The sequence below is a fragment of the Rhinoraja longicauda genome, chromosome 23, assembly GCF_053455715.1.
Source record: "Rhinoraja longicauda isolate Sanriku21f chromosome 23, sRhiLon1.1, whole genome shotgun sequence".
NCBI lineage: Eukaryota > Metazoa > Chordata > Chondrichthyes > Rajiformes > Arhynchobatidae > Rhinoraja > Rhinoraja longicauda.
Window position 1 is genome coordinate 23700866 of NC_135975.1, and position 12726 is coordinate 23713591.

Genomic DNA, 12726 nt, shown 5'->3' on the forward strand with positions numbered 1-12726 from the left:
GGCAGGGGTAATTCTATGTCCTAGAAAATCGAGAGCAGGCTGGCCGAATTGACATTTGGAGGGTTGAATAATGAGCCCGTGGTCTTGGAGCCGCTGGAACACGGTCCGCAAATGGGCCTGGTGCTCTTGCACTGAGGGGCTGGCTACCAGGATGTCGTCTAAATAAATAAACACAAAGGGTAAACCCCTGCCCACGCGGTCCATCAGTCGCTGGAAAGCCTGTGCCGCGTTCTTTAAACCGAAAGGCATACGCAACCATTCAAACAACCCGAACGGAGTAATAGTTGCAGTTTTTTGTATGTCCTCCGGTCGCACCGGAATCTGATGGTATCCTCGCACCAAATCGATTTTGGAAAACACTACCGCTCCTTCCAGTCCAGATGAAAAGTCCTGTAGGTGCGGTATGGGGTAGCGATCAGCCGTGGTGACAGCATTGAGACGCCGATAATCGCCACATGGCCTCCACCCCCCAGATGCCTTGGAGACCATGTGTAACGGCGAGGCCCACGGGCTGTCAGACTGACGAACAATTCCCATTTCCTCCATCTTCCTGAACTCCGCCCGTGCCACCACCAGTTTGTCTGGCGGTAGTCTCCTGGCCCGAGCGAAAACGGGAGGGCCTTCGGTGCGGATGTGATGGACCACACCGTGCTTAGCTGAAGGTGCGTCAAAACGTTGGACGAGCAGCTCTGGGAACTCTGCCAGAATCGCAGCATACGAGTCGGGGGCCGCGACGATGGCCTGGACAGTAGGGCTGGGCGAGGAGGCGATTGCCGGAGCGACGTGCTCGTCTTCAGCAGCGGGTCGGAGGTCGTTACCGCGGACATCAGGAACCAGTGAAAAAGCCCAGAGAAAATCTGCGCCCAGGATCGCTTGTTTGACGTCGGCTATGATGAATGGCCATTCGTACGTGCGGAGGCCTAACGCAAGGGACATCTTCCGTGTGCCGAAAGTGCGAATAGGGCTGCCATTAACCGCGATGAGGGTGGGACCTGTCTTACCCGATCTGGTTTCGAGGTCGGTCGGCGGCACTATGCTGACGATGGCTCCGGTGTCTACCAAAAATTCTGTGTCCGTGAATCGATCATGGACATAGAGGCGCCGGTTCTGGCCAATCGTAACTGCCCCTATGTACGATCGGCCGAGGCATTTCCCGCGAAGGTACAAGGCAAACGACAGTTGCGGGATTCGTTACCCCATCGTAGGTGATAGTAGCACCAGCCGCGCTTGTGCGGATCTTTTTGGCGGGCTTTCGGAGAATTGGCGGGAGACGTGGCGCCATCTTGCCGTCGCTGTGGCGTGGTCACCGATGTCGAGACTTTGTTGATGGAATCCCCTGTCTTGTTTTTTCCCGCTATGAGCGCGTCCGCTTTAGCTGCATATGCTTCGGGGTCCTTAAAAGAACAATCCGTAAGCAGCAGTCGGACATCCTCGGGAAGTTTCTCGCGGAATGCCTGTTCAAACATCGGGCAATCCGTGTGCTCACCGGCTAGCACCATCATTTCGGCCATGCGGACGGAAGGCAGTTGGTCTCCAAGATCCGGTAGGTGCAGAAGTTTTGCCGCACCACCATGCTTATTTAACCCGAAGGTTCGCAGTAATGCCTTCTTCATGGTTTCATATTTGTCTTCCGCAGGTGAAGTTATGATAAACCGCATCATGCGCTTGGTTGTGTCCGGCGATAGAGCGCTGACGAGGTAGAAGTACTTCGTTGCATCGTCCGACACCTTCTTTATGTGGAATTGAGCCTCGGCGTGGATAAACCAAGCTTGCGGTGCGTACGTCCAAAATAACGGAAGATGCACGCCTCCCGCGCTTGACTCCGGTGCGCCCTGCTCGGTCATCGTCAACGAGGCGTTGATTCCTGTTCAGTTGGTGATCGTCCAGATCACGTTCGGGGTCACCAATATGGCGAGTCCGAAACTTGCTAGTTGTAGACGAAGTTTATTGCAGCCGCAATACACGAATACAGAGTCAAAACAACAAGTTACAGGACAACCAATATAAACTTACTGTCTTCCTTGAAGACTTCGCCGAACTGGCTAAAACGGGCGCCAAACGCGCACCTGACATCGCTGGCCAATCAGCGATGTCGTTTCCTGGACCAATCCCCATGGTCGCGTTCCCACGTGACCTCGCTGGCCAATCCGAGGGTTCGACTACCTGGACCATTCTCTATGGTCGCTACAGGTTTATGATTTTTCCACTTACCGTTCAAGTTGATTTTTACTGCGGGCTTCTCTTTGAAATGATTCACATCCTTTATGAGCTTGTCAAGTTCCTTGTTAAGATCATCAATCACTCTGTTGAGCTCCTTCGGGTCTTTGGAGACATTTACATTTGGATCAATCTGCATTTTGTTTTTCCTGTGCAATGGTGAAGTTAGGAAGATATTTAATTCACTCTATATGAGTTCTACGTGATCAGTTACGGGATTGGATGGTGGTTCTATTATTTATAGGAAGGAACTGCAGATGCTGGTTTACACCGAAGATAGACACAAAAAGCTGGAGTAACTCAGCAGGACAAGCAGCACCTCTGGGTAAAAGGAATGGGTGACGTTTCGGGTTGTGTCTGAAGAAGGGTTCCGTCACCTATTCCTCTTCTCCAGAGATGCTGCCTGACCCACTGAATGGCTCTATTATGTATAGGATAGAACTGCAGATGCTGGTTTAAATCGAAGGTAGACACAAAATTCTGGAGTAACTCAGCGGGTCGGGCAACATCTCTGGAGAGAAAGAATGGGTGGCGTTTCGGGTCAAGACCCTTCTTCAGACGGATCTTGGCTAAAGAAGGGTCTTGACCCGAAACGTCACCCATCCCTTCTCTCCAGAGATGCTTCCTGACCCGCTGAGTTACTCCAGTATTTTGGCTCTATTGCAGTATGTAGTTGGGAGCTTGCCATGCCTTGGGGTTAGATGCAGAACACCTGCTAGCAATTACTTTATAATCTTGTTAAGGCTGTCCCCAACCACAAATCATTGCACCCTTTCCATGTGCGATCCCCAGAGATTTAGAAATAGAAATTGTTGTCATGATCAGAAATATTTTAATAACATGCTTTGGACAGTCAGGAGATCAATTGTTTTCCATCAAAGACAGACACAAAATGCTGGAGTAACTCAGTGGGACAGGCAGCCTCTCTGGATAGAAGGAATGGGTGATGTTTCGGGTCGAGACCCTTCTTCAGACTGCAGGTCTGAAGAAGGGTCTCGACCCAAAATGTCACCCATTCCTTCTATCCAGAGATGATGCCTGCCCCGCTGAGTTACTCCAGCATTTGTGTCTATCTTCGGTGCATAGCATCTGCAGTTCCTTCCTACACAATTGCTTTCCATCTTTTATTCCCTGTGGTTCCAACAAGATGTCAAATGAACCATCTGCAAGAGGCTCAAGAAAATCCATTGGCATTGTTTTTACGGATTACTTGGGCAGTTTCTCTGCATGTTGCAATTATCAAGATGTCTTTAGTGTCATTAGAAACTTAATTTCAGTTGATATATGGAGTTAGAGTTTGGAATACAACTGTGACAAGGCCAGTGGAGCATAGGCAGTAAGCTTGGGTAATGCGTGCTTGTGTAGGAGTCTTGAAACTTAATGGCATTTAGGCGGAGAAGTACAAGAAGTTCCACGGTCTTTAATTAATTAATTTTCTGACCAGGAAGTTGCTTAACTGAGGTTGATTTGTCTGGGTCATAACCATTTAGAAGATGTCTCCACTGTGTGAATTATCTGCCAGCTTATGCAATTGATACACATTCATTATGATGCAGTTATACAGTGATTCATTGTTAAATTTTGGTTCACAGCTGTTTACAGCCGGTTCATAGCAGGCTTTCATATAATGTCATAACAGAGAATGCAGTCTTTTATCTGGGCAAATTAATTGATCAGATATACTGTAGAAATAACTCCATTATGCATATATTATCAGTTTGTTCTTCTTTAACTGTGACATAACTTTTACTAGTTCAAATTAAAACATTTGTATCTTAAAACCCAAGTTTAAAATGTGCCAAGATTCCTTCTGTTTCAAAGACAAATTACAGCTGATGTTGGAATCTAAAATAAAGTTAGCAAACACTGCACAAACTTTTTAAGTCAGGCCCCCCTGGAGCGATAAGTAGATTTAATGTAACTGCATTAAAATTAATTAGCTGGTATTTAGACTAATTTACGGAAAATGCACAGGAATTTGTTCTCTGGTTGAGGAATATAGAGCATTTAAAATAAGTTTTCCATGGTGTTTCTCAGACGTTGGCCTGAAACAATATAACTAAATTAATATATAAACAGGATAGAGATTCTATAGATTAGAACCCTGTACATTTACAGCTGTTTTATGGTTACATTTTTCTCAAAATATCTTTCATTGAGGGATCCATATTGGAAGAAAAGTTTGCCATTTGGAAAAAGATACAGTTAGCCTAAAGACTTATGGCCCTTTGACTTTTGTTGCCTTCATTCTCCATTGATGTTGATCCTGTCTAGGTTGGTGGTCCTGGGTGTGAGGTCCAGCAATTTAGTTCAACTAGACATCCAAATGTGACCCTTTCAGATAGCAGGCCGCTGTGGCGGCCTTCTGCAGCTAGTGATATCTACCCAAGCCAATAAATGAAAAACTAATGACTGGGGCTTTTGTATAATTGTGACACATTAACCCTGTTTGGGCTAGCCTGTGATCTAGGCCTTATTGAGTGTGGGCAAGGCCAGGTCTCACTATGACTGGATTCTCAGCTTAATGTGCGAATCTTCCACTGCACTGCCTGGGGTCCAAGAAACATCGTGGATTACTGGAATGTGGCAATAACAAAAATAAGTCAATTTTGAAATAAAACAAGAGGAATTCAATGTAAAGAAAGCCAGATTAACCAAGAAATACTTTAACATTTAAAAAAATATCGGTTCATATTTAAATGGTTTGTATATGCAAAGATGCAATTGCCAGTTTCTGTTATCTGGATCGATTAAAATATATATTTCATAAGCTAAATGCTGGCGGCCAAGGTTTGACTTTACAGATCTTCACTGTGTTATCAGAAAATGCCAGAAACGTTTAGGTCAAGCAGCATCTGTAGAAGGAGAAACAGAGTTAACATTTCAGATATTTCCCTTCCCTTTGCACACATGCTGCATGACATGTGCCATGGTGCCAGTACTTTCTGTCTTTATTTCAGATTACCTGCAATGTATTACAGTCTGATAATAAGCAAGATTCCTACAGGGAAATCAGAAATATTTAGTATGTGTATAACACAATATGCTGGAGTAAATCAGCAGGACAGGCAGCATCTCTGGAGAGAAGGAATGGGTGATGTTTTGGGTCGAGACCCTTTTTCAGTCTAAACGTCACCCATTACTTCTCTTCAGAGATGCTGCCTGTCCCGCTGAATTACTCCAGCAATTTGTGCCTATCTCCGGTGTGAACCAGCACCTGCAGTTCCTTCCTATGTATAATGTAAATACTATGATGTTGCAAACTGACACTGTCATAGTAAGATATTGGCTAGAGATCACATTATGGGGTGTATTCCAAGCAAAGAAGTGACAAGATTGGAACTATCCAAAAACAAAACATATCCATTCCCCATCATTCACTAAAAGTAAACCCATAATGTTTTTTTACCTACAGCTATATTTTGCGGAGTAATTAAATGGATGGTGTATTTAAGAAAGCGTTAATTATATAGTCAACTGAAATGAAGGGAGTTACCTGATCTCTTCAAAGTAATCATTTGTCTTTTGGAATGCCTCGGGGGAAGCAATAGAACCGTTCAGGATTTTGGCGATCTCAGCAATTTTTTTTTCGAGTTCTTTAAACCGTTCATCGTCGAGAGGCCCCAGCTTTCCACTGACTGTGGTGGTCTTATTGGACAGTCGTTCAATTGCTGGGATTAGTGCACAAATCTCTTCATCTAGCAACTTAAAGCAAGGGTGACACTCCATGCATTTTGGAAACTCCTTGCAGTGACCCCAGGCACATTTGTTGCAGTGTTGTCCCGTCACCCCTTCACGACATTTACAGACCCCTGTTGTCTTGTTACAGGCTGGCCTTTCAGTTCCTCCAAAACTGCAGTTACATGCTGCCAGGGAATATTGAAACAACGGTCAATTTAACAACCTTTGCATGTGAAAGAGTGTTGAAAAATATTGTGTGACAGAAATGTGGAACAGATTGTATATTTTCTGTGACAGTTAAACCCCAACATTTCAATTGAGGGAGACACAGTGATATCATTTAGCTTGGAAAATTAAATAGCAAACAAACATGAGATTAAGTTTACTTGTTAATAATAATAATAATAATAATACATTACATTTATATAGCGCTTTTCATATACAAAGACGCTTTACAGGTATTTAGAGAACATAGGGAAATGAATAAATAGATAAATAAGTAAATAAGTAAACAAACAGAGAAAGGAGACAGAAGGTGAGGTACAATAGCCACAATGTGCATAATCAGTATGACGAACTGTATTCTCTGTGGAACATTTCACAATTTTCTTTTTCTAATATTACTTCACCATGATTTCACCATACATGTTCACCGGGATACTGCAATGATATTGAAAAAAAGAAAGTAGAAAAAAAATTGCCTTTTCCATCCATAAGGAAATGCATTTGAAAGTAGAAGGAACAGACTAGTGACGACTACCACGGGGAATAAATCAGGAGAGCCGCAGCCTTGAACTGTGAATGGTTTACTGGACCACATCAGAAACAAATGTTGCAACTTTAACTGTTGCCATCGAGCCATAGAGCACAGAAACAGGCCCACCCGTACCCATGCCAATTACGAAGCACCTATCCACAGCAACCCCATTTACCAGCACATGGTCCATAGCCTACTAAGCCATGGCATAGTATGCCACTGAGATGTTTGAAGAAAACCATCAACTTCTAAAAATAAATATACTCTGCAGTTGTGTGCGACCAGTATGTCACAACATGAGAGGAACGCTACTTGGAAGTGAGCTGCTGGAATGAATAGCATGCAAAATAACCATGCCCAGTGCTTGCTGACTTTCTATTGGATTTTAACTAGTCACAGATGAATCGATGTATTGCAGTCCCTGTGACCTGGCATGTGAATGTTTGTCATGTTGTGTAGAGACAGTACAGAACAGTACTCCTCAGTGATGCTCAACTATCACTTCAGGTTTCTGACACCTAACCTGCAGCTCTTCCTATGTGAACCCACAGTGGACAGCCCTACTGTGAGGGGTTATTTTTATTGGGATGTGTGGGGATTTTGATGCTGTAAACTTCTACGCATTCAGAAGGCTTTGGATTTGAATCACTTCTGATTAAATCTTTCTCTGCCTATATATAGATGGGCAACCTACATACACGCATGGAACAGTGCAGCACAGAAACAAGCCCTTCAACCCACAATGTCTGTGCCTAACATGCTTCCAAGTTAAACTAATCTCCTCTGCCTGCACGTGATCTATATCCCTCCATTCCCTGCATATCTATGTGCCTGTCTAAAAGCCTCTTAAATGCCTCTGTCGTATCTGCCATCACCACCACCCCGGCAGTGTTCCAGTGTTACACACCACTCGCTGTGTAAAAAAAAAACTTGCCCCACACATGTCCTTTAAACCTTGCTACTCTCACCTTAAAGCTACTGTATGCCCTCTAGTCTTTAACATTTCCATCCTGGGAAATAGGTTCTAATTGTCACCCTATCTATGCCCTTTCATTATTTTATATACTTCTATCAGGTCTTTCTTCCCTCAACCTCTGATATTCTAGAGAAAACAGTGCAAGGTTGTTCACTCTTCTTGTAGTTAATCCCCTCTAATTCAGGCAGCATCCTGGCCAATCAGTTTTACAACCACTCCAAAGCCTCTACAATCCTCATGTAATGGGATGATCAGGACTGCATACAGTCCTCCAAATGGGGACTAACCAAAGTCCTACAAAGCTGCAACATGACTTCCTGATTCTCATACCGTACATATGCCTTCTTCAGCCCTCTATGTACCTGTGTTGCTACTTTCAGTGAGCTATAGACTGCGATTCAAAGATCCCTCTGTACATCAATGCCGCTGAGGGTCTTGCTATTAATAGTATACTCTCCTTAAATTCAACTTCATAAAGTGCCTCATTCATCACCTGCTTCTCTGCGATTATCAAACATGACTTTAAGAAAAAGTGTTGAAGGGGACAGAAATAAATATAGACAATAGACAATAGGTGCAGGATGAGGCCATTCGGCCATTCGAGCCAGCACCGCCATTCAATGTGATTATGGCTGATCATTCTCAATCAGTACCCCGTTCCTGCCTTCTCCCCATACCCCCTGACTCTGCTATCCTTAAGAGCTCTATCTAGCTCTCTCTTGAATGCATTCAGAGAATTGGCCTCCACTGCCTTCTGAGGCAGAGAATTCCACAGATTCACAACTCTCTGACTGAAAAAGTTTTTCCTCATCTCAGTTCTAAATTGCCTACCCCTTATTCTTAAACTGTGGCCCCCGGTTCTGGGCTCCCCCAACATTGGGAACATGTTTCCTGCCTCTAACGTGTCCAACCCCTTAATAATCTTATATGTTTCGATAAGATCCCCTCTCATCCTTCTAAATTCCAGTGTATTAAATATTAGATGTTTATGTTAGTTGTAATGATCACTATTTAGTTTTTCAAAGACTTTGTAATGGAACTCTTTCTCTCGTTGGTGCAGCCATGAGAATATGGAGACTTTAGTTTACATGTGCGACAGGTTTGATCACACTGGCATTCACTCTAAAGGTGTTAGTTACCCTGAACCTAACCTGACCTGCTGTGGGATTACTGCATACACTTGCTCTGATCTAACTTCTGCACAAATGCATCCTGTGAGCTCAATTTCTGTTACTGGAAACAAAATCATTTCAACATTTCATTTTGTGCGGATATACTTTTTTGTCCCAGAAATGTACTGTACTGCATTGCTGAGCAGATAGAACCTTTTGTGAATAAGTATTGTGCTATAATTAGATACTCACGGTTACACTGCACCTCTGGATCACCATAATAATTATCCCGGCATTCAGAACATGTGCTTCCCCCATAGCCATCCTTGCATTGGCATCGCCCAGTAAACTGCAAATGTACAATTTTAAGAGCTACATTAGTATCAAAGGAAAAATCTAACAATAGACAATAGACAATAGACAATAGGTGCAGGAGTAGGCCATTCAGCCCTTCGAGCCAGCACCGCCATTCAATGCGATCATGGCTGATCACTCTCAATCAGTACCCCGTTCCTGCCTTCTCCCCATACCCCCTCACTCCGCTATCCTTAAGAGCTATATCCAGCTCTCTCTTGAAAGCATCCAACGAACTGGCCTCCACTGCCTTCTGAGGCAGAGAATTCCACACCTTCACCACTCTCTGACTGAAAAAGTTCTTCCTCATCTCCGTTCTAAATGGCCTACCCCTTATTCTTAAACTGTGGCCCCTTGTTCTGGACTCCCCCAACATTGGGAACATGTTTCCTGCCTCTAATGTGTCCAATCCCCTAATTATCTTATATGTTTCAATAAGATCCCTCCTCATCCTTCTAAATTCCAGTGTATACAAGCCCAATCGCTCCAGCCTTTCAACATACGACAGTCCCGCCATTCCGGGAATTAACCTAGTGAACCTACGCTGCACGCCCTCCATAGCAAGAATATCCTTCCTCAAATTTGGAGACCAAAACTGCACACAGTACTCCAGGTGCGGTCTCACCAGGGCCCGGTACAACAGTAGAAGGACCTCTTTGCTCCTATACTCAACTCCTCTTGTTACGAAGGCCAACATTCCATTGGCTTTCTTCACTGCCTGCTGTACCTGCATGCTTCCTTTCATTGACTGATGCACTAGGACACCCAGATCTCGTTGAACTCCCCCTCCTCCTAACTTGACACCATTCAGATAATAATCTGCCTTTCTATTCTTACTTCCAAAGTGAATAACCTCACACTTATCTACATTAAACTGCATCTGCCATGTATCCGCCCATTCACACAACCCGCCCACTAACATTTTTCATTGCCAAATAAATAAGTATTTATGATGTGCTACTAAGCAGTACAGGTATGTAGGTTAATTGGCTGGGTAAATGTAAAAATTGTCCCTAGTGGGTGTAGGATAGTGTTAATGTATGGGGATCGCTGGGCGGCACGGACTTGGTGGGCCGAAAAGGCCTGTTTCCGGCTGTATATATATGATATGATATATGATATAAGCAGGATAAATTATTCCAGCATTTATAAATGGTAATTTCTCTCCCTGTTGGATTGGACAGTTGTGCCCAATCTACTTCCTTCCTTTATTGTTATGTCTGTGAGATATTCAGCATTTACAGATTTTGGACATGAACTGGAGTTCTATCTTTGATTCAGAATGCTACTCCCCATCTTACCTCATCACACTGCGTGCTGTCAGAATTCTGTGGGTCACAATGACATGGTTCACACCCTCTTCCACTGGACATATTCCAGAAACCCGGAGCACATTTTTCGCAATTTCTCCCGATCATATGAGGCAAGCACGGGCAGTGACCAGTGTCGTGATCACATATACATAAACCATTGGAAAGACACTGCCTCGCATCAACTCCAATGCCATTGCAAGAACACTCTGAAAGGTAGTTTACACAACATGTTAAATTACTCTTTTGAGGAATTACTTGCACTAAGACAGAAAGAAAATATCTGCAACGTCTTTATGTGCTTCAGGGAGTGGGCTTCACATCTGAATTTCATTTGTCTTTTGACAATGCCATTATGTAGCGAGCAGAGGTGATAATACCTGTATAATTTCAATCTTGTTAGTATCAATGTCAAAAAAGTTGCTGGAAGAAAGCTTTATTTCTTAAATGACTTCTGCTGATTCCCTGACCTATCTATCACACTGTCTGGTGTTGACAATGGACAATGCGCCTTGTGATAATTTGACCCGAAATAGCTTTATTTCCAGTTGTCCGAGTAGATATAAAAGCAGAAAATACTAGAAATATTCAACAGGTCAGACAGCAAATGTGGAAAGAGAAATAGGGAAGACCCTTTGTAAGAACTGGTAGAAGAAAACCAATTGAAGAGAGGTTGCGGAGAAGTGGATAAGACAGGAGACCATTTCTGAGAAGACGAGGCCAGAGTTGTCATGGGAATAAGCCGCAGCCAAGGTTGTGCGTTCATCTGGCTAATTGGCACGGTTAAAAGAGAGAGCATCTGAATAAAACAATGTGAAATTAGGGTAGTTTGAAGTGAGAACACAAAAAGGGAATCTACAAGTGGCAAAATGCAGAGCAGTAGGAAGCACGGAGAGAGCTGTAGGACACAAATGGAGGGAGAAAAATTGCATCAGTAGCACAGATGGATACAATTTCTGATTTGGATAGAGAAAGCAGTTTGCTTGAAAACATAGAATTTGATATTGTGGCCAGAAGGCTGCAACCTGCCCTGTGTTGTTCCACATGTTTCCGCTGGACCTCCTTATAACAGGCCGAATGGCCTAATTCTGCTCCTCTGACTTATGAACTTATGAACAGGTGCAGGTGACCACAGAATAGGATGGCAAATTAAAGCGCCAGGTAAGAGGAGATCAGGGTCACCTTGGCAGACTGAACACAAGTACTCAAAGCAGTCCCTCTGCTTGGTCTTCTCCAGTGGAGAGTCTACATTGTGAACACCGAATGCAATACACTATATTGTAGGAAAGCAAATGAATCACTGCTCTACCTGTAAGGACTGTTTGACTTCCAAGAAGGTGGAAAAGGAAGACGTGAAATTTCTGATGTTTATTTCATGCGACTGCATGTTAAAGTGGCATAAAAGGAGGGTGACCATTAGATATAGGAGCAGAATTAGGCCATTCAGCTCATTGAGTCTACCAGTTTCTTCTACCAGTTCTTACAAAGGGTCATTCAATCATGGCATTATTCCCTCTCAACCCCATTCTCCTGCCTTCTCCCTGTAACCTTTGACATCCTTCCTAACCAAGAACCTCTCAATCTTTGCCTTAAAAAATACTCAATGTCTTGGCCTCCACAGCCGTCTGAAGCAATGAATTCCACAGTTTCATCGCCCTCTGCAGAAATTCCTCCTCACCTACATCTCCTTTTATTCTGACGCTGTAGCCTCTGGTTCTAGACTCTTTTATTGTTTAAAACATCCTTTCCACATTCACTCTATCAAGGCCTTTCATTATCCAGTAGGTTGTAATTAGATCCCTCCTCATCTTTCTAAACATCAGAGACTTCAAACGCCCCTCGTATGTTAACCAAATCATACCCTGGATCATTCTCGTACACTGCCTGTGGACCTACTCCAAAACCAGCACATTCTTCTTCAGATATGGGGCCCAAAACTATATAGTATCTGTCTCTTCCCACTACCTTTCGTATGTGGTTGGCGTGATTGTATTCATGTATAATATTTTCTGATCTGTGTGGATAGAATGGAAACAAAAGCTTTTTTCTGTTCCGCGGTACATGTGACAATAACAAACCTAAACCTGGTTAATGGAGCACAAGAGTAGATGAGGGAATTGGAATGGTATAATTTCCAACTATGAAGGTTTTTAATTTTCATGCGTAAGCAGAGGTTTATAGACTAACCAACCACTATTAATAATGTAAACAAAATGTTAGTTTTATCTATCCTGTATACGGAAAGTGCAATGACAACATTCAGTGATGTGCCTGTCCCTTCCTGCAGGCATTCAAAGCATTAAATAATGAGCAATAAAA

The 12726-nt window shown here is 43.5% G+C and overlaps 1 protein-coding gene across 1 annotated transcript in view; it reads right to left on the reverse strand.

Moving 5' to 3' along the window:
• Positions 1–12726, reverse strand: part of lamb4 (laminin, beta 4) — a 78358-nt gene that overhangs the window by 19779 nt on the left and 45853 nt on the right. The window contains exons 23-26 of the mRNA XM_078419444.1: positions 10399–10616; positions 8996–9092; positions 5714–6083; positions 2212–2366 (exon numbers count right to left, since the gene is read on the reverse strand). Coding sequence (XP_078275570.1) covers positions 2212–2366; positions 5714–6083; positions 8996–9092; positions 10399–10616 — 840 coding nt within the window. The remainder of the gene's footprint in view (positions 1–2211; positions 2367–5713; positions 6084–8995; positions 9093–10398; positions 10617–12726) is intronic.